This window comes from Stegastes partitus, unplaced genomic scaffold (assembly GCF_000690725.1).
Source record: "Stegastes partitus isolate 25-593 unplaced genomic scaffold, Stegastes_partitus-1.0.2 Scaffold1778, whole genome shotgun sequence".
NCBI lineage: Eukaryota > Metazoa > Chordata > Actinopteri > Pomacentridae > Stegastes > Stegastes partitus.
This window is the reverse complement of record NW_007579509.1, coordinates 77,862-99,542: the sequence shown is the minus strand read 5'-3', so window position 1 is coordinate 99,542 and position 21,681 is coordinate 77,862. Positions and strand designations below refer to the sequence as shown.

At 44.2% G+C, this 21,681-nt stretch overlaps 1 protein-coding gene across 1 annotated transcript in view; it reads left to right on the top strand.

The window, feature by feature from the left end:
* The window catches only part of zzef1 (zinc finger, ZZ-type with EF hand domain 1), a 33,474-nt gene that overhangs the window by 8,442 nt on the left and 3,351 nt on the right, over positions 1-21,681 (top strand). Inside the window, exons 14-53 of the mRNA XM_008302223.1 lie at positions 79-170; positions 332-552; positions 684-817; positions 920-990; positions 1,079-1,193; positions 1,326-1,491; positions 1,706-1,827; positions 1,923-2,045; positions 3,237-3,406; positions 3,502-3,583; positions 3,676-3,877; positions 4,120-4,253; positions 4,378-4,618; positions 4,734-4,813; positions 4,900-4,990; positions 5,077-5,557; positions 5,670-5,834; positions 7,684-7,803; positions 7,921-8,082; positions 8,307-8,439; positions 8,854-8,992; positions 9,122-9,287; positions 9,378-9,640; positions 9,988-10,160; positions 10,304-10,490; positions 10,629-10,792; positions 11,174-11,454; positions 11,954-12,128; positions 12,242-12,374; positions 12,464-12,690; positions 13,157-13,465; positions 13,554-13,654; positions 13,770-13,905; positions 14,069-14,428; positions 14,546-14,689; positions 15,812-15,980; positions 16,108-16,206; positions 16,350-16,515; positions 17,810-17,960; positions 20,404-20,475. Coding sequence (XP_008300445.1) covers positions 79-170; positions 332-552; positions 684-817; positions 920-990; positions 1,079-1,193; positions 1,326-1,491; positions 1,706-1,827; positions 1,923-2,045; positions 3,237-3,406; positions 3,502-3,583; positions 3,676-3,877; positions 4,120-4,253; positions 4,378-4,618; positions 4,734-4,813; positions 4,900-4,990; positions 5,077-5,557; positions 5,670-5,834; positions 7,684-7,803; positions 7,921-8,082; positions 8,307-8,439; positions 8,854-8,992; positions 9,122-9,287; positions 9,378-9,640; positions 9,988-10,160; positions 10,304-10,490; positions 10,629-10,792; positions 11,174-11,454; positions 11,954-12,128; positions 12,242-12,374; positions 12,464-12,690; positions 13,157-13,465; positions 13,554-13,654; positions 13,770-13,905; positions 14,069-14,428; positions 14,546-14,689; positions 15,812-15,980; positions 16,108-16,206; positions 16,350-16,515; positions 17,810-17,960; positions 20,404-20,475 — 6,720 coding nt within the window. The remainder of the gene's footprint in view (positions 1-78; positions 171-331; positions 553-683; positions 818-919; positions 991-1,078; positions 1,194-1,325; positions 1,492-1,705; positions 1,828-1,922; positions 2,046-3,236; positions 3,407-3,501; positions 3,584-3,675; positions 3,878-4,119; positions 4,254-4,377; positions 4,619-4,733; positions 4,814-4,899; positions 4,991-5,076; positions 5,558-5,669; positions 5,835-7,683; positions 7,804-7,920; positions 8,083-8,306; positions 8,440-8,853; positions 8,993-9,121; positions 9,288-9,377; positions 9,641-9,987; positions 10,161-10,303; positions 10,491-10,628; positions 10,793-11,173; positions 11,455-11,953; positions 12,129-12,241; positions 12,375-12,463; positions 12,691-13,156; positions 13,466-13,553; positions 13,655-13,769; positions 13,906-14,068; positions 14,429-14,545; positions 14,690-15,811; positions 15,981-16,107; positions 16,207-16,349; positions 16,516-17,809; positions 17,961-20,403; positions 20,476-21,681) is intronic.

Below are 21,681 nucleotides of genomic sequence, written 5' to 3'. Positions count from 1 at the left end.
TTTCCATCTGTGACAGTATGCTTCCTGTTAAATTGCTGAAGACTGTCAGAAATGATTCCTGTCTGTCCATATCTGCAGGATGCCTCTCACTTCAAGCAGAAGTATCTTCTGGACTTCAGCGGTCTCAGCCTGAGTCTCTTCTGGAACTTCTACAGTAAACTCAGGGAGATGTGAGTAGCGCTACTGTCACTGCTGTTTTTTGTACCACAGGCTAACTGTTGTAATAGTAATAGTACAACAATATTTACCATTCAGAATGATGGATAATAATTAGGTAGGAAACATCCATACTGAGGGCTCGTTTGTAATTGAGCCTGTGTGATTGTTTCAGTGAGGGAGAGGAGGTGTTGAAGAGCAGAGTTCTGCTGCTCCAGCTGATGCAGAATTGTTTCCCCATGCTGCCCAACCCACTGGAACCCCGGAGTCCAGAGGAGGGCAGAGGGTCAGAGGAAGGTGCCACAGCAGCAGCTTGTGCGTCGACATCCAGCAGTGGAGAACCTCCTAATGACTCCATGAGGGCTGTGTGCGACCTCTACACTCACCTGTGCCACAGTAAGAACCTGCCAGCTTTCAGACAGCAGCATCTCACTCCAGACGCTTCTTGGACAGTACAAGCTTGCCGTGATTTCTAAGAATTTCTGAGAGTCAATGAAGCAATAACATCAGCGATATTTGTGTTTCAGTTGTGGATGGTCCACAAGGTGAGACATTAGTGGAAAAAGCTTTGCATAAGGAAGCAGTCAAGGCCATTCTTAATGGAGCAGCTGTGTTCTTCCCTGATAAACATGTCAGGAGGGATAAACTCTTTCACATGATGGTAAGATTGTCATCATCATCATCATCATCATCATCATCATCATCAAGAGCATCATAATCACAATACTAATCACAATCCCCATAATTATACGCTTTTTTGCAGAAAAATATTACTGAAGAGGATCAGCCTGAGTCAGTGAAGGTCACGTTTGAATCTCTTTGTAATTACTTCAGGTAAGCTTACAGTAGATTTACATACACATCATCATATTCACCTCAGACATCAGAGCAGATCAGTAACAGCAGAGTTTTCTCTACACAGTGACCAGGATCCAAGTGGCCTTCTCCTGCTTCCTCCTAAAGGAGCTCCCGCAGACTTTGACATCAGCCCCATACTGACAGTCATGGAGACGCTGCTACTGGTAGCAACCAGAGAGGTAAGTCACCTGTTTTATTGTAGTAACCGTTTTTCAGCAGTTCAGTCCATCACTTTATGTTTGAACTTGGAAGCAAATGTTTCTGTTTCCTTGTCTGATAATCCATCTGTTCACGTGTCTCCCACCTCTCAGTGCGAGGTTATGATGGTGGATGAGAGTAGCGGAGCCAGCAGGACCGTGCTGCTGTCCCTGTTCTGGGCTCTGCAGGGAAGTCTGCTCTCCTGGTGCTACCTGCAGCTCAAAGGAGGATCTTCCACAGATGTTGCAATGGCGCTGGCCAGAGACATCCTGCTTAAATGTGAGATTCATTGACAGTATGCTGTGTTGACACAAATGGCCTTTCTACGTAGCATTGTCAGGGTTAGGTCCTGTGATTATAAAAGCATGCAACTTAGTTCTGTTAACAGCATGATCAAAGTATTAGTTATGTTATGATTCAGCACAAACACTGACACTGACTGTAATTCATCTTTGAAATGCTTACTGAGTGATTAAATGATTTGTTTCAATAGATGTGGATCAGTTCCTGGGAAGTATCAAAACTATCCTCGGTTCCTTACTGGAGAGGTACACGGCTGCTACCATTACTGACAAATTAGGCAGCTCCATCCTAGCCACAGTCTTCAGACAGCTGGTAATACATCCTTGTTTTACCATTTTAATCTGCCTTCTTGCATAAGTAGAGGAGACCTCGCTGAATTAATGTAATGTTTGTTCTGGTCTTGGCAGATGATTTTCCTCTTGGAACTGTGCTCCTTGGACATCCCCCACAGTGTGCTGCTGAAGAGCTTTTCCTCTCTGGTTGAGCTGCTGAAAAGCCTGTCAAGTGACACTGGAGACATCTTCTCTAAGGTCAGTCCACTTTTGACCATAAACTTTAATGCACTAAAATTACTAGAGTTTCTACAACCCTGAGTGTAGAGTACAGATAAAGAGGTGAAAATGCAGACCATCATTTGGGGCCTGGAGGGTTGTAAATTGCCCTTTAAAACACAGACTCAGACAGCAAGAATTTGAAATGTCACAAACCTACAGATCTACTCCTTTGTACTTTTCGGTTCAGGGCTTTCTCTATAATTTTCCTCCTTCAGTATTGGTTTGAAACTGTAGAGTTACATCTTATCAATTTTGATCCTCTGAACCTCAAGTAGTTTCTGGGTTGTTTTTTTTGCTCCTGTCATATTTCTACTCACTGGGATCATTTTTACTGCAATATGGAGACCTGCACCTCTATGGAAACAACACAATCAAGGCTAGAAGTGGAGAGAACTCCAAACTGTCTTTTGTGCAGAATGACACAGGTATCGTGCCATAGATCATAAGAAAATTTGATTTATTTTACAAAATTTGAAAAACCAATCTAGAATCAACACGTTAAACATTTTTCCAAGTGCCCTCAGGTGGTTAAAAAATAATGGTGACTTTACATACTACAGATATTTTACTACTTTCGCTTTTAATTTGTTTACGTGTCTCCAATCTGCCTGCAAGTCAGCTGAAAAATACCTGAATTTCTGTAATGTGACTGTTGGTTGCAGCAGCAGTCACAGTTGCACTAAGGAGCACAGACAATCTTTTTTTTCCCTTATTTACAGAATCTGATTAAAAGACATTAAAAAACGAGTAGTTTAAAGACTGTTAGAAAGTTGAACATCTACAGATTCTTTTTGTTTGCACAGTTTCTGGCTCTGACAAAGGCTAATATAAAAATGTATGTGTTAATGTATTTATTTCAAAGATAACACACCTTTCAAATCCTACCTGTGTGTTTTGAAGTTCAGATAGTTAAGGCAGGAAGAGGTTCTTTTGTTTGTGGAAACAGAAAAGAAATTTATGACCAGAGAGGGACTTAAAAATAGTCTACAATAAGTTCACCATTTCTTTGTAGCATGCACAGGAGTAAAATGCAAAGCAGCATAAAATAAAAATAATCAAGTAAAGTGACTCAACTTTGTACTGAAGTATAGTGATTGAGTAAATGTATTTAGTTGAATTCCACCGTTGACTGTAACAAGCATTCATTTTATAATATGTCTCTGTAAGGTGGATCAAGACAGCTGGCATCAGCCTCAGCAGCCAGTGGTGCTGAGGACCTGGAGCATGGAGTCTCCTCATAACTATGAGAACAGCCGCCATGAGACCAGCATCTTTGCCTGCCCCGGCGCCACCTCGTTTGAAGTGGAGTTTGACGAACGCTGTGAGACGGAGAAAAGGTGACTGATGTCAAACATTCAAATGCTTTATTCATTTATTTTAATTCACGGGGACTAATTTGCTTACCCGGCCTCTGCGCTCTTGATATCCACAGATACGACTATCTAGAGTTCACAGACTCTAGAGGTGGGAAGGTCCGCTACGACATGAAGGTTGGAACGGAGAAGTGGCCAAAGGTAAACTATGGAAAACCACTCACTTGTCTCCGTGTAGAACGCTGTCGTTGCTTGATTCTGTTTCACGTGTCTTTGTCTCTTTGCTCTTTCAGAAGGTGACGTTTGACGCTGGCCCTCAGCTGCAGTTCCTCTTCCACTCTGACAGCAGCAATAACGAGTGGGGTTATAAGTTCTCTGTGACGGCCCTGGGTCTGCCAGACATCACCATTTCCTGGATGTCGGACCTGCAGCTGCTGGTAGCTCGCCTGATGGGTCGCCTTGCATCCAGAACCTTGGCGTTGAAATCTCCTCATGGTGAGACTTGTTTCCAACCTTTTTCACAATCAAAAGCCTGTGATCTGAAGTGTGTCTCTGTGTGGCCTTGACTGGAGAAATGTTTGGAAATGACTGTCGACCACAGCGGGATTTATGTCCAAATTTCAGTGGTGAACAAATACAACACAATAAGAAATTTGGTCAAAGTATTTAATTTAGTTCCTGAGACCCTTGAATACAGATTGAAATGCTGACAGGTTGTGTGTTACTGTCTATTCCAGAGATTCGCACAGTAAAGGAGCTTCCACCAGGGAAAATGTCCCACGTTCAGTCTTCACTTCTATGGAAACCCATCCTGCGGCACGGGTTGTGTGAAACAAGGGAGACGAATCGAACTAAACCAGCCGCAGACCAGGTACAATAAAATCGGCTTTGCCCAGTTATGCACTCGAAGCATTCAGACGATTGCATTACTGCATTTCCTAACGTCCTCAGCTGGTAGAAAATGCTGTAATATTATTTTGTTTTCTCTGCTGTAGACAAACACTTGGAGTCTGGACGAGGTAATGAGCTTCCTGGAGGACTTTGCTCGCTGGAATCCTTCCCAGGAGCTGACAGACAGTAGAACAGAGCTGATGAGAACCATTATGCACTCATGCAGAAAGCAGCCAGCGAGGAATGAGATTGCTGCTGGGTCAAAGACAGACCAAGCTGTGAATGCCATTTGGGCAGCGATGGTTTACCACACACCAGCCCTCAACCTTGCCCTGAGGACCTTTGGTATGGCATGATCAATGCTTACAAAGCAAAACTTTGCTGTGCTTTGTCATACGAATTCTACATGACTGATTAACTTGCTTGATTTCCTCCTTCTGTTTTGTCCTTGTGTGAGTAGTTAATCATGACTGCAAGTCCTGTCTCAGTGAGGAGTTTGTGCAGGTGTATTCGCTGGCAGACAGCATCAGGACATGGATGGTGAGTGCGACTGACAGCTTTTCTGCCTCTGTTGTTTGTCTGCTCCTGACCATGTTACTGAACTTATATACTTTATTTGATGCCAGTTGGAGATGAAGCAGAGATACCTTGTTGGCAAAATGAATGTTTCTGATGAGAAAGAGGCGGGTCATGATGAAGTTACCATGGACACACTAGGTGAGGATGCCAGCTAATCTAATGCCGTACCTCAGCCTTTCCTTTCACCTATTATGTCTTATATATGTCATTTTCTTTGGCTTCAGCTGAGATGTGCATTGAGAAGAGCCTCTTGCTGTTCCGGTTTGCTCCGTGTGGAGTTCCCTGCCAAGGCGGTGACTCTTGTAAATCTGCAGAGGGCAGCAGTGTTCCACTCCTCCGCTCCAGCTCCATCTCAGAGGGGGACTTCCAGGCCAGCCCCTCTCTGGCTCCTCAGACTGCAGGGTCTGAGGAGAGCAGTGATGCCCGGGCAGGACAGAGTCATTCACCCACCGCTCAAATTCCAAACACTTGTGGACACAGCAAGCGAGGCAACAGAGGCTCCACAGAGAGTCTCTCGTCCCAGCCGGGGGAGCCAGCCTCCCCCTCTGCCTTCCCACGTAAAGCCCCATTCAGTCGCACACGCCTTCGCCTCCTGTCCTGCCGCTCCACCGAGGAGCCCCGCATGACCCCCTCTGTCAGGGAACGCTACCCAGTGCTCAAACACATCATAAACTTCATAAAGGACCAGGCTCTCACAACAGCAAGGTGACTGACTTGTAGTCCTCTATTGGTTAATGCACAATGAAAGTAATTTGCAGTTTGTGTTTGTGTAATTCATACCACACAGGGTGAAGTCATCCAATTCTCTTTCCTACAGCATTCTGCAGACCCTCTCCCTGAACAAAGCACAAGCTCTGAGCGTGTGCAAGGTGCTGGAGATGGTTCAGCAGTGTTTACATTCCCTGGGACAACCACACCTCTTCCAAGCTCCCTGCATCCTGTTCCTCCAGGAGCTGCTGGCCTGCCAGAAAGACTTCACCAGGTACGTCTGGAGCTTATCTTTTCAGTTTAGGAGTACCAACACTCAGGTTTACATGTTGTGTTGAAGAGGTATTCCAAAAGTGTTGTTTTGCACTTTCATAAAATTGGGGGACTGCCAAGCAAAAAACAAAGACTAGTCAAATCTACAGAGCCCCGTTAGGGTCACTGTAAGAATTTTTAAGCATTATGTTTACATTTCCTTGCAATAAGAACAGTTGGTGTGTTGGTCCAGTCCAATTATCATACACTGCTAGTTCAGGTAAAGTCTCTGCAGAGTGGAGAGATAAACAAGAGATGATGGAAACTGTATGTGCCATTTATTGCTTATTATTCATTTTTAAAGGCCGATCTCAGACAGGATCTGTGAGCAGCAGCAGCTCTGCCGGGCTGGGATGATGAATCTGTGGCTGGATGTGATTACTGCTCGGACTTTAGCTGCAGCTGTGGTTCAGTTCAGCTCTTAATTTTTGAACTTGTGGTGGTTCTAAGACAGATGTGTTTATTTAGGATTTCAGGAATAACTGAGGAAAGCTGTCACTGCACACACACACTCTACCACCTCATGTAGTCATTGTTGCTCTATAACTGTTGAAAACAAATGAAACAATAATAATAATAATAATGATTTTAGCAATGGCTACAGCTGCAACTGAGTTGTCACAACTTCATGAGCTGTAGCCCACTGTGATTCGTTATCATTCTGCCTAATGACTGCTGCTGGTTGTGAGTACAGACTCAGTGCACCCTCAGCTGTGTCTGCTCAGGTACTAGTCTGCACCATTACATTAAGAAGGGAACCAAAAGGAGCTGGTTCAGCAGCTCTCTCACTGACCGCTGCTGAGACACACTGTTTGACTGCAGCCTTGGGATGACAGCTGTCACCGTGGTTGTGGTCATTGTTATGATTATGGCTGAAGTCTGAACAATAACCATATATCAGCCACAGCTTCACCATCACAGCCAGGCAGAGCAGCTGCAGCTGCTCCCAGCCAGCAGCTGGATACTGTCAGAGATGGGCCTTTTGAAAATGAATAATAAGCTATAAATGCAACCCTGTCACATCATCTTCCCTTTCCATTGTATCTGCGGAGTGTTTCCTTAAACTGACAGTGTGTTATAACAGGACTGGACCAACACAGTTAACTGTTTGTATGGATCAGAAGAAATGTAAAGCGTAATGCAAGGGAGCGTAAAACTGTTGTGAGGAATCACAAACTTTATTGTGCGGAAACTCAAATCAAACAATTATTGCTGTGACTCTTGCTGCAGAGGGCTACTTTTAGCCCAAATTATGAGTCGGCTATCAAAAGGCGCCTGATAAAACCGCCACAACAGGGCCTGAGGTCGATAGCTAGACTCCTCTCCTCTGTGGTTCCCTGGTCAAACTCTGAAGACATTTTCCCCATACATAATGCAACTCAGTCCCATCTTTCATTAAACTTTGCCTGAGTGGCAAACAGCAGTGTCTTTCAAACTGTACATCTCCAGAGTGCAATGCTGCAGTTTTTCCCCCCTATAAACACCATAAACACCTGAAAGATAAATTGATGTGATTTTCTGAAACCTGAAAAACTCTATGTAAGTGATTTCACAGGCTGAACTTTGAACAGCTGTCGAGTTTGTCTTTATGAAAAAACAGTGTAGACTGGCTTGTTAGACCTCGTCTCTTGCTGGCATAATCAGAGGTGCTCTCTTTATGTCTGTTTGGAATATTCACCACTATCAGTTTGACAATTCAGCATGTAAACGTTGGGTACATTTTGAGAAAGAAATGAGTTTTGTGTTGAAAAGCTGCACGCTGACATACAACTGTACAATGTTAAGGAATTCTCTCTCTCTGTATTTTGCAGTTATTTCTCTCAGTTGTCAGACAGTGGGCAAAAGCTCGGGGAGGAGGTGAGACGTTCCTACCATCAGTTGGTGCTCATGCTGGTGGAGGCTGTTCAGGGTTTCAGCAACCTCAATGAGAAGTAAGTTCTTTTCCTCTATCTCACTGTGTTTTCTCAAATTGAAATTAAAAAGTGAGTGCAGCAGTGATTGTTGCAGACGTGCATGCTCAGTAACCTGATCCTGGTCACTGCTCCTAGAGCTCTGCTGCCGGCCCTGTCATGTGTACAGACCTGCTTGCTGCACCTTCTAGACATGAGCTGGGAGGTCCATGACCTTCCTCTCTTCCTGAACATCAAGCTTCCTGACCTCCTGCTCAGCATGTCCCAGGAGAACATCAGTGTTCATGACATTGCCATCAGGTAATATCAGACCCCATCTCAGAAAATAAAATGGAAATGAAATGTGTCTTTTTCAGTTGATAATTGGTTATGCTACTAAAAAAAAACAACCCAAAAACACAGCTTACATTTTCACAGAAATTAAAGATTCTGAATGGTTTGTGCTTCATGAGTCCATTTTTAAACCTCTTTAAAGAAGCAAGATGAGATGCTTGATTATTTCTGTGGTTTAAATTCCTCTTCAGTCAGTGGACCGAGGAGGATGAAATTGCAGATTACAAGAAGAACCAGGAGTGGATGGATGAGTGTATGGACGGGATGTTTGAGAAGTGGTACGACAAAATCGAGGAAGAGGACTCCATGGAGGACAGAAGAAAAGTATGTTACAGTCCATTGAAGTAGTTTAAGTGTCATTACCAGACGGGCAGTATTGTCTTGTGTCTCAGTTTTCTGAGGAAACAAATGCCAATCACAGTGTAACCTGACTGGAATGAAGTCTGGCCCCTTCTCTGCCCTGCTTTCCAATTTCTTCCTTTTGCAACACAAAAATACACCTTTTAAGGCAAACTGCTCTGTCATTTAGAAAAAAAAACGTGTAATAGCAGAGGATATGTCTAACATCTGTATTTCATGTATTTCTTTGTATGACATGATGCAATTCAAAAAAAGCATCTTTAGCACTGTGACATTTTGGTTTATTAGATATTATTAGAATCTTTGCTAGGATCTGCTCAGCAGATGATAAAAACACTACATTCTGTAAAAACATTCTTTATCTTGTCTCATCCACAGATGCACATGTTCATAGCACGCTACTGTGATCTGCTCAACGTTGTGATCTCCTGTGACGGCTGTGAGAGGATGGCACCTTGGCACCGCTACCGATGTCTGCAGTGCATGGATATGGACCTCTGCAAGACCTGCTTCCTCAGTGAGCTCATGCACTACATCACGATACATGATCAGTTACACAGGACCGGTTAGCTCAGAGTTCAGAGAAACAAGTTATTTCCACTAATCGTAGGGGTCAAAATAATGTGGATGCTTCTGTTGCAACCAGGTGGTGCCAAACCTGAAGGCCATGAAGATGACCATGAGATGGTGAACATGGAGTACGCGTGTGACCACTGCCAGGGGCTCATTGTCGGTAGCAGGATCAACTGCAACGTGTGTGAAGACTTCGACCTGTGCTTTGGTTGTTACAATGCAAAGAAGTATCCTGACAGGTGAGGCATTTTACGTTCTATTTAATCCTTGTGAAAACTGTTATTTTTTTGTGGTTCATTCACTTATTTTTTTACCATTTCATTCTCCAGCCACCTTCCCACCCACCGGATCACAGTGTACCCCATGGTGACCATACGAATCAGTGACCGCCACCGCCTGATCCAGCCCTACATCCACAACTACTCCTGGCTGCTGTTTGCTGCTTTGGCCCTTTACACATCAGAACTGAGCAGCGAGAAGCAGATGGAGGGAGAGTCTTTGGACAGCAACACTCTGAATCAGGCCTCGACCCTGCAGACACGCTGCTCACAGCTCATCACTGACTGCTTGCTAAAGGGGCAGACTGGCAAAGGTAGGTCCAGAGCAGAACTGTTTTTGACAGAGCCAGGCTCGTAGCATCCTCACTTCAGTCTTTCTGCTTGGCTAAAGTAGCTCCAGTTTCATATTTAGCATAAAGGCATTAGAGTGGTATTGATTTTATCATCTCACACTGAGGACGGCAACAAAAAGCATATTTCCCATAATGTTTAATGAGGCCTTTATACAGAAAGCTGCATTTGGGAAAGATAAATTTCCTCTGTCTATTGATATTTGGATCACATTACCACAATCCAGTATTTTCAGAATTTTAAAGTATACAGCATGATTGTTTATCAGTCACATGGTATCTGAAGCTATTTTTATTCATCCTCCACTTAGGTCTCCGATCCTCAGCCTTACTCACTCTGCTGTCCTCCAACGAATCAGCCTCTGACAGTGAGCTGTGTCCAGTCTCTCCTGAGTCCTCACAGGAGCTCAGTACAGCCACTGACACCTCCTCTCTCCCTGGCAGCACGGCAGCGATCTGCTCTCCATCGTCTCCCAGGGACAAGGTGAGGAAAAGAAGTCATGTTATAAGATATGAGGATTTAGTGATGTAGCTGATTTACAGAGATCCATGAATGTACCAATCAAGCATATGTAAGTCAGACTGCAATATTTAGCATTCTAAGAGTTGTTATCCTCTCATCACCAGAGTAAACCATCAGGGAAGGAGAAAAATGCAAAGGAGGTGAGCGCTGCTCCTCCTGAAGTGTCATTCCCCCCCAGCGTTGGAGACTGGGAGAAAAAGAAGTTGGTCACTCAAGACACCTTAGACTCTCCTAGCCTGAGCCAGACTCCTTCTGTGTCCAGTGAAGACCCCTTGTCTCCTGTGGTCCGACGTAAGTGCTGATGTCACCTCCACCAACCTGATCACAGCACAGATTTTGCTCATTAGTGGTTATGACTGTCACATCGCTGTCTGAATCAGCCTTTTACATGTTTTTCTCTTTCTTTTTTTTCTTGTCCACTATTCTTAGCTTCAGAGTCTGGACCAGGGGCAGCCAACTCTCCAGCATCTGATATTGTCAAAGAAACAAGTGAGAGGCTGCCACAGGTTCCCCTTCAGGAGCATGTGTTTTCAGAGTGCTCCAGAGAGCGGATCCTGGGACTTCTCGCAGCCATGCTGCCACCAGCCAAACCAGTATGTAAAACCAGAACACAGTTTTGGGTTCAAGATTCTGTATAACATTGAAGAAATTGTCATTGAATGTGAAGCTGTTGCCAGCAGCTGATTTGATTAGCTTAGCTTAGCATGGCTTAGCTTAGCTTAGCGTAGTGTAAACACTGGAAACCACTGGACTGGCTGGCCACAGTAGAAGTTCAGTGCTGTACTATTTTTTGGCAGCTCGAAGTATAAATCAAACAATCCACCACACTTTGTCAAGTTAAATCAGTAAATTACTTTGTACCCTGCACACACTTGTGTTCCTGAAATGGTAGCTTTTTATATCACTGCATCAACACTGACATGTTTTTCTTTTGTCTACAGACATAACTTATATTGTCTTTCTTGTATCCTCAGGGCAACACCTTGTCTCTGCCCAGTCTCAGCTCCATCCTGCCCCAGCTTTTCAGAGCAGTCATTTCCAATGCTGGCTCTCTCAACGAGACCTTCCACCTCACGCTGGGACTCCTGGGGCAGTTGCTGCTCCGGATCCCTCCAACGGAGGCTGACACTGCTGTCACAGAGGCCCTGGCTGACAAATACGAGTTGCTGACACAAGGAGAGGCAACCTGTTCAGACACCCAGGGATGGAAGACCACCCAGCTGCTTTTCAGCCTTGGGGCTGTCTGCTTAGACAGGTAAAGAAAGGAAAGCCTCATGAAACCACAAACATTTCTTATTTTTAAAGTTTATAGACCCATATTGGTAACACAGCTGTACAGATTAATACTACAAGAACAAGTCTGCTCTTGTTAGCACCTTGTTGAAGTTCAGCCAATCCAGAACAACTTTGTTAGATATTTTCCTACCCGAACAAAACAAAAAGTAAACACAACAATAAAAGTACATACAAGTTTACACTTGTTTTATTTTTTTGCAATGTGAATCCAATACTTGTTTTTTCCGTTTTATCATTATCAGCATTGTTGATGAGTTTTCCTTTTTGCTTGTTTAGTTTCACCATTGCATGTTAACTCCGTACTCACCCCAGTGCATTGAATACTGTCTTCACAGATACAAAACTGATACCAGCTACACATTTGAGAGGCTATTTGCTTAAAAGTTATTTCCTCAGATCTTTTCACAATAGATTGCATGCTGTTGGTAACCATTTTATCCTTTTGCTGTGTTTTGCAGTCGTATTGGTCTGGACTGGGCCTGTACTGTAGCGGACATTTTGCACAGTCTGAATGCTTGTCCTGAGTGGAGCACAGTCATCGCTGCCTTCACTGACCACTGCATACAGCAGCTGCCACAAACTTTGAAACGCACCAACCTCTTCACCTTGCTGGTGCTGGTGGGCTTCCCTGAGGTAGGTAGACTTGCTATTTAGACTTGTGCACCACAAAGGCTCACGCTGCTGTATGCCTGGATGTGCTTTCTGACTCTGTAAACCCAGCTGTGACTCCTCTGTGTGTCTGTCAGGTTCTGTGCGTGGGCACCCAGACAGTGTTTATCGACAACGCCAATGAACAACACAACATGATCTTGCTCAAACACTTCACAGAAAAGAACCATGCTGCAGTGGTGGATGTTAAGACACGCAAGAGGAAAACAGGTTAGTGCAGTATCAGCACCTGAGCAGCATTGCTAGCGTTGAGAAATAAACATGGGATTAATGCTCTGTGCGTTTCTTCTCTTTCACAGTGAAAGACTACCAACTCATACAGTCTCAGGATTCCACCACCACTGGTTTGCCAAGGCAGTCAGAGGGCCAGGGCAGCCCAAAGACGCTGCTCAGTCGCTACTTGAGCAATTTCACCTCCATTATCAGCCACCTCCTGCAGGCAAGTCAGGACAATGGCTCTCCTGATGCTGTGGAGGCTTCCTGGGTCCTGTCCTTGGCCCTCAAAGGTCTCTACAACACCCTCAAGGTAACAAGAATCTGCAAGCACATAAACCCTCCTTACCACATTAGACTATTTTCATCAACACCATGTATTAATCTCACTTGTTCAGCCCATTCAGTAATACATAATGGTCTGGCTGCACATCAGTATCGGTCTTCTACAGGGGGAAAACCAATCACAATAGTCTTAGGCAGAGCTTAGCAAAGACAAACTTTGGTGTTCCCTTAAAATCGTGACCGGTGGAATTGCTTTGGTGGAACGTTTGCACGCAACAGATGATCCATTAAAAAACACAGCTGTGTCACTGCACGATGCAAACCCACAGCAAAACTTGAAATTTTCAGACTTATACGATGCTTATATGGTGCTCTGTTGTGTGCCAGTGTGACCAAAGTTTGGAGGTTTTGCACAAATAAATCACACCAATTTCTTTGTGGTGTGTGTGTCTGTCCAGAGGTAGTTTTCTCATTGCGTGTTGTATCTTGTATAGAAGCATGGAGTGGATCAAGCACAGGAGGCCATCCAGCAGTCAGGGCTGACCCAGCTGCTGGTGAGGAAGTGCAGCAAAGGGACCGGCTTCAGCAAGCTGTGGTTGCTGCGAGATCTGGAGATTCTCTCCATCATGCTCTACTCCTCCAAGAGGGAGATCCATTCCATGGCCCAGGACCCTGAGAGAGACCAAAGAGAGCAGGACAAGGAGCACGACTCTGACCACTCCAGTTGCTGTGCTGACGAAACTGATGTCAACAGGCCCGACCCCTTAGAGGGTCTCGATGAGGAGACGAAGATTTGCTTCCAGGTGATAAAGGATACTGTTGAGAATACATGCAGGAAAAAAATAGTATGACGCAGTAATCTAAATGTTATTTTTTTTTATTCCCACACAGATCACCCACGATGCCTTAAACGCCCCTCTGCCCATCCTGCGAGCCATGTATGAGCTGCAGATGAAGAGGACTGACTCCTTCTTCTTGGAAGTGCAGAAGAGGTCAGCGCGAATGATTTCTTGATTTACTTTTTTTATATGATTCACCACTGTAAAGGTCATATTTTACAGTCTGATGTGGCTGCTCTCATACGCTGTGCCTTTGTGTTATTTTCAGATTTGATGGAGAAGAGATAAAAACAGATGAGACAATCCGTACGTTGGCTCAGAAGTGGCAGCCTACCAGGCGGCCTCGCTCTGAGGAGAGGAACACCAAGGCCGTGGACACCGATATGATTGTGGTCTCTTGCATGGTGAGGTGTTATTGTGTTTTATCACTAACATTACACGGGACTTTTGAGGTGTCAAAAAACACAACTTGTGTTTGGGACATTACCAGTATTAACATTAGGACGTAAGACATTTCGATGTTAAGTGTTTTATATGTCAATCTTCATCATTGCCCACCTCCCACAGTCCAAACCCAGTCACTGTGAAAAGGCTACAGAGGAAATCAACGTAGTGGCCCAGAAGCTCATCACCAATTCAGAGAGCGATCTGCAGCTCAGCTACGCCAAGCAGAGACGCACCAAAAGCTCAGCTCTCCTACACAAAGAACTGGATGTGCGCAGCAATCGGGCGGTCCGTCAATACTTGGTGAAGGTCAACCAGGCCATCGCCACACTGTACGCTCGCCACGTGCTGGCCTCGCTGCTGGCCGACTGGCCTGCAGAGGCAGCGCTAAGCGAGGAGGCCCTGGAACTGAACGGCGCGTCACACATGGCTTACATCCTGGACATGCTCATGCAGCTGGAGGAGAGGCCTCTCTGGGAGAAGGTAAGACGGGAGAGCAATGTGGTTTCTACTCATAAGTGAAAGTTGCTGTCTGTGAAAACATTACTAAAGGTTTTATTGTGAACAGTATTAATGTGATGATATTTCTTTAATAATCAGATTCTCCAGAGGGTGCTGAAGGGCTGCAGTCAGAGTATGCTGTGTAGTCTGTCTCTCACTGCTTGCCAGTTCATGGAGGAGCCGGGTATGGCCGTACAAGTCAGAGAGTCCAAACACCCGTACGATAACAACACAAACTTTGAGGTAGGTAAACCGTGTTTGTGATTTATTAGCAGCTGTTGTTGTAACTGATTTTATGACATTTTTAGTTCAGTGGGTTATGGTTATGGTTATGGTTATGGTTAATCACCACAGAAATGAGGTGAAATTGTGCATCTATAAAAGAATTTACACAACAGCTGGCTATTAGCTCAGAGCCTGTACTATGACGCTATATACCAACGATGTGTTTTCATTATCTGGCTTGACTAAATAGCCACAGTCGGGCGAAGCAGTCACATAATTCTGATTATCAACTCATTAAGTCAAACAGGCTTTCTGATTCGGAACCGGGCTATGAGCATCTTACATACAAGGCTTGGTGTTGGCACCAGATGACCAAACTCAAACATGAGCAAGCTGCATATTTAGCAAGTGAAGAACAAATATTAAAGTATTATTCAAATTAGTAAGTGGCTTACTGCAAATCCTATAAGGTCAGGAAGTACAAAGTACAAGTACTTCAATCAGTCTGACCTATAGGAAGAAAAAAAAAGAAAAAGCTTTGAAATAGCCTTCTCCTTAAGTCAGCTGGGATAGACTCCTGCCCCCCTGTGACCCTACAGAGGATACATCTGTGTATAGATAATGGATGGATGAAATAGCTTGCTGTCAACAAGAAAAACATATAGGAATTGAGACTGAGGCTCCATTTACCTTATCCTCATCTATGGCTGTCAGGGAGAGTAAAGAGTTTAGATGGTCTCTAAAAACTCTTGGCTTCCTCATAGATCCTCTCACTATCTGTAGATGAGACCTGTAATATTTTCTACAAATACTACTTGCATTTTCCAAGAGAACTTATTGGTCAGTATGAGGTGTTTTTATACAACTGATTAGTTATCTTAAACAGAACCTGCTCCGGAGCAGTTTAGGTGTTTAATGTAAGTTACCAAGGAGATGTACCCCGATAAGACGTGAAGCCCTGAAATCCCCTAAATCTGAAGTTACCTCGCTGACCTGACGTCCTGCTTTGTAGTACAGTCCCCTGGGATTATCAGGTTTAAGGGTCAGGGCTATGTGTGCCAGCATGTTTTATAATTTTAACTCTATATTTACTCCTGTACTCCTGTAACTTTGCTGTGTTCATATCTTCTCTCTATTCAGGACAAAGTGCACATCCCAGGTGCCATCTACCTGTCCGTAAAATTTGACTCCCGCTGCTACACGGAGGAAGGCTGTGATGAGCTCATCATGTCGAGCAGCAGTGATTTCCTCCAGGATGTCCACAACTTCAGTGGATCTCCACAGAAATGGTCTGATTTTGAGATCCCTGGTGAGGAAACTTGAATCATCATTTCTTTTCTCCTTCAAGTGCACTCGTATGTGTGTGTGTACATAGTTGTAGTTGACCTGTGTTTAAGTCATGTCTGTTGACATGTGTCTGTTGGGTTTTCTCTCAGGTGACACCCTGTACTACAGGTTTATGTCAGACATGAGCAACACAGAGTGGGGCTACAAGTTCACCATCACAGGTGGCCACAGGGGACGTTTTCAGACAGGTGCCTTACATCAGAACAAATACACACTCCTTTTAAATGTATTCAGGCCTGCTTTAGTTGGAAGACTGCCTAATGAAATGTAAATTAACCTCACGTTGAATCCTCAGGTTGTCATCTTCTACACTTTTTCTTGTTCTAATCAGGTTTTGAGATACTGAAGCAAATGTTGGCCGATGAACAAGTGCTCAGTCACATGCCACTGGCTGACATCTGGGAGTGGCAGGTGGGCGTGGCCTGTCGTCAAACTGGAAACCAGCGACTCAAAGCCATTCACTTGTTGCTCCGTCTGCTGCAGTGTCAGTCCCAGACGTAAGTCCTACCTTGCTCGTACTTTTTCTGTGAAATCATCTTCAAACTGTTCGTAGACACACAAAGTACAGCACACAAACATTCTTACCGTGACATCCTGGTAACCTGGACATAAGTAGGGGTGGTTTTAGAAAGAAGGCTCAGTGCACATTTCTCGCTCACAGAGTCTTGTCAAGAAGTGCAGGATTGCATGTCTGCATAAAGTTTGCATAAAAGCCTTCATAAATGTTCTGGTAATCACCACGGAAATGAGGTAAAGTATGTGTTTAAGAATTTGCATATGTGCAGGCTGACGCAGCCAACCGTCCGGTCACGATGACAAACATTTTACGAGGAGTTTGCGCTGACACAGACAGCAAAGGCATCATTAAAACTGAAATCTGGGCATGAAAACACACTCTAACCAAGTCCAACTTCAATCAAAAATGTGTTCACTGGTGTGTGTCACTCCGCAGGATGACTGTGACACCAGAAGAGTTTTTCCACTTTTCGTCCAGGGAAGTTTTTCTGTGTGTTCACACCTGATGCTTAAATTCAAGTGTGAGATGTGAATGTAGGGGCTGGATTATGTGATGCTTGAAAGGCAAGAAAGGTTCAGTGTTGTCGTAAATTCCCAGCTGCACTATGGGAAAGAGCAGTAACATAGACACAAAGTTTAATGCATTTTATCGAGAAGGTTTAAAGACAAGAGGAGGAACAGCTGGTGGTTGATGCTACTCAGAGTAATAAATTAGAAAAAAACAAAAAGAAACTTCGAACTTGAACATTTCCCTGTTCTGTGCTAACAACAGTAGAACTCCATATTAAACCTTGTGCTGTGATGCCTACACTTACAAACCAAAACAAAAAAATACAGTGGGGAGTAGCACCCATGGGTGTCTAGCATTGAAACTGTAAAAATTAGCACATTTCACAAGGCAGGATGAGTAGACAGAATTTAAATGTTTAGAGTTTGTAACAAGGCCCTGAATCAGACAATAATTACTCCAAGCAGAGTATTTTGTCCATCCAAAGGATCTTTACCTGATGAGCCACGACACAACAATCCACACTTTTCAATAGGAAAGTGCAGAGCTCATCGCAGACCACTGCAAATGTGTGTAAAATCTGTGTTTATCAAGTCACCGTGCATTTGGAGTACTTCTTAAAAGACATCCATTATCCATTTGTCATTGTTTAGGGCCATTGAACTTTCATGCATGAAAATTCCTTTATCAGCAACTACTGTGCTTTTCTAAATTCCAATTGCATGCGTGTGTTTGTTAATCCTCCTATTGATCTGTTTGCGTTCCAGAGCCTGTGAGCTGACACTGCTGCGACCCCTGTGGCAGCTCTTCATGTCAATGGAAAACACCCTGAGCCAGGATCCCACCAGTATCACTGTGCTGCTGCCTCTTCACAGAGCCCTCACTGAACTCTTCTTCATCGCTGAGGCCCGTGCCACCGTGAGTGATGCATAAACACACATATACAAATATATACAAAGAAACAAGACCACATCTGGTGTTGTATAGGCGTTGTATGTACTGCTGGAGGTGTGGCTGGTTGACATTTTAGCTGTTTGTTTAGTTCTGTTGGTTGTTTCTGCTGTGATGACAGCTTTATTGACTCTGTAGGTTAAATATAGAGGAGCTTCAACACGGCTGATTGTGTAGAAACCGTTTTTTTTAGTCCTTGACAACAAACTCTCCGTGTTTTTTTTTGGTTTGACAACATATTCACACAATTTTTGCGTAACAGCGAGAGTAGAATTTTACTTACCATTTTACTCTTTACCTTCTCGTCTTTCACACACACTCTCTCTCTCTCTCTCTTTGTTTATATCAGTCTCTCTGTAAGATGAGCATGTTTTTTCCTCAACCCACCTGTTCTGTGCTGGGCTCAGGGCCAAAACCCGGCCATGCCATCTGCCAGACAGCACAGTGCCACACAGGCTCCCTGCAGGCTGCTTGGGAGAGGAAGAGATGCTATCCATTTTGTGATGCGTATGCGCTCCCGCTCTCTCTCCCTCTCAGTTGTCTTGAATTATTAATTTAGAGGAGTCTCAAGGATTATAAGCACGCCATCAGCCAGGAGTTTTCCATCTGTAGAGGCAATTGAACCAGACAGTCCCAGAAAAGCACTACCACTCCTATACCCTTTGGGTCTGACCAGCGAGGCCCGAGGCTTCTGATCTGACAATACAATTACATCAGTTCACTTGTCGCATGGGACAGATTCTCTGCTCCTATCTGCACCCGCTTGATGTTGCTGCATGTGAGGGAGAATGAGAAGCAGCACGTGTCAACAAACACCAGGGGGCAGTAGCAGTACTCAGCAGTTTGCCTGGGATGTCCTTCATGGACACTGCAGTCTCGTGTTCGACACACAATGGTTTGTGACACTTCTTTGCACCTCCATCCAGCAGAGCATCATCACAGAGATCTGTCTTTTACACAGTGAACAAATGTGTTTGCTGCTGTTGTCAGTCACCTCCAGCTCCTCATCCACAGCTTGAAGTAGTCTGAGATGAAGGCCTTAGCAGAGCTCCATGAGAGCTTCAATACTGGGATTTTTGTTTAATTTTTTTGCACAAGGACACGCACAGTGATTGTTTAAAAAAAAAAAACAACAACACACAAGTGAACTCATTCACTTCTCCCATTTATATTTTGCTTATATCTTTGTCAGATAAGAGTCTTTTGTCGGTATTATAAAAGCACACCCACTACCTGTTGTTGCAGCTGTCACAGAGAGAATCAGCTTGTGCTGCATTTGATCCAGGATGTGGTTCCAACCATGATCTCAAAAAGTGGCCGTCAATTGTTGAGTAATGCCACTGAATTTGGTTTAGAACAGCTGACAGGTCTGCTGTACAACATGTACATACATTTTAGCTGATGCTGGAAAAATTGTTGCACCACTGTTCCAGGACTTGTTCATGTGTTAATTTTTAAAAATTTTACATAGGGGGGACTGTTGTGATGCTAATATAGAGGGGTTAGTGGCTTTGGAAGACAGTGTTCGTCCTGGAATGGAAGGTACATAAAGGAAAACCTTCATCAGATGGAAGGATCTGTGGTCGACCTCCATCTCTGCACCGTTTGTCACCATCCTCCAAAAAAACGTGGTACAGTGTAGCCTAAGGTTGGTGGTCCTACTGTCATGTCAATATATGACTACAGTGATGACATACAGACCAAGTCAACATGTTGACACTTTTGTAAAGTTGTGGGAAACTAATGAGCAGCAAGACACAGCAGAGACTCTGTAGCTGTGTTAGGTTTGAGCCTCCGACCGGCTCATTTGAAAAGCTCAGTGGCCAAAGCATGCTTCAGCATCAGTCCCAGTTCTTTGTATGCACTGGGAGTTCATGGTCAGGTTCACTGAGATTCAGGAAGTAAAAGTTATATTTAGGAATCACAACAGCATGTCATGCACTACTGGCTATACAAATGGTTCTAGGATGTTCCTCCAGTATAAACACTCAGGGTGCTGTGAAATAAATGGTGGACCAGTGCTCTGGATTGTGTCTCCAGTGCTGTAAAAGCTCCATTTGGCCAGTCTCAGCCCATTTAGTGTGTAGTCTTATCTGTGTTGCCCAAATACTTGTGCTTATGTAACCTGAGGTATGTCTCTCCCATAGGGCTCTAGTGGAAACACTTTTTGTAGTTTGTTTATAATTTTGAAGGACTTTTCCTACATTCCACAGTTCATTTTGATGCTGAGATGGAGATGGAGAGTGGTCAGGGAACCAGGACTCATTTGTAACTGAATGCATCTCTTATGTAACCTCTTAGGATAATATGTCTGGAGGAAGTTCCTTCTGGAAATGACAGTTATCTATCAGGTCACCTGTGTTTCTTTGCAGGAGACACATTAATTACCAGCATTTGATGTGTTTTCCAGGCTCAGGGCATTCTCCAGGAGTACTTGCTAGCCATGACCACTGACGAGCAGCTCCTCAATCACACCGCGATGGTAAGACTTTCACTCCTTTTTTTTGGTTCTTGCATAATATTGACTGACAACTTACCAAATCCAAAGTCTTCTGTTTAGCCAGAGTGTCTCGGGTCAGCTTGGATGTTTTTAGTTGTGAATCAGTGCCTGATGTGGAGGATAGTAGCTCAAAGAAGTTGTCCGTGCACCCTGAAGTGTTATGCAACTCTCTTTCTTAACCACGCAGTCCCGCTGATTGAACGGTCTTCAGTCGCTGTGAGTCAGCTCGCGGCTGGAGTCTCTTTTGCAAGTGAATCACCGAGCTGTTGACACCCAGCACATCCCGCGGCACCCCCCCTCCTCTTGTTTTGAATGTGTGTGGGCCGCGCTTAGGACTAATGTATTTGGTAATTACAGTCCATTAGCATTTGTGGCAGAGCGAGCCACAGCGTCCTCTGTACCGAGGGCCCTGCAATACAGCAGAGGAGCCTGAAGGCAGTTAAGAGGAGCAGAGGATGCGGGGTGTGAAAAAAACATTGTGGGTGGTTCTGTTGAGCAGTTACCTAATACCTGTCAGGCTGAAAACAAAACCATAGGTGACTTGGCACAGTAGTCAGAACTATTATGATTACAATGATGCAAAGTCTAAAGGCGAATTGGCTGAGGTTCACATTCACAGGGCTGGAAAAATGTACCGACGCCATTCAAAACAAAACGCTCACTGGCGCTACATTTTCATCAAGCCCTGTTAATTGTTGCTTTTTAAATGAACTTATTATACCACAAAACAAGCTGCAGCGCTCAGAGATTGTGCCGAATGTTTTTAATAAAAAATGTGTTGGATTGTTTGCTTAATTAAACACACATAACAGTGTCAGATACTGTTGTTTTTGAAGTGACATTTGCAATGGAATTGCTCTCCAGAACCATCCAAGCACGTTAACGGGCGAATCGGTGAGCACCGCTGTGTGTGTCGGGACGTAACCTGGAGCTCAACTGGAGTTCTCAGCTCAAAGAAAAACGCAGACAGAAGGACACATGTAAAGAGCATCAATGTCGAAGAAAATGTGCGAATTATCCAGACAACCAGAATCAAGAGCTTCATCATTAGCCCTCCAAAATAAATAAGTCTGGTCTCGTGGGTGGCTCTTTATAGGAAAGAATGAACACAATTCATAAGGTTAAAGCCACATGAGATAATATTTTACATTAACATTGGATCAAATGACAAGGTGTAAAGTGAAAAGA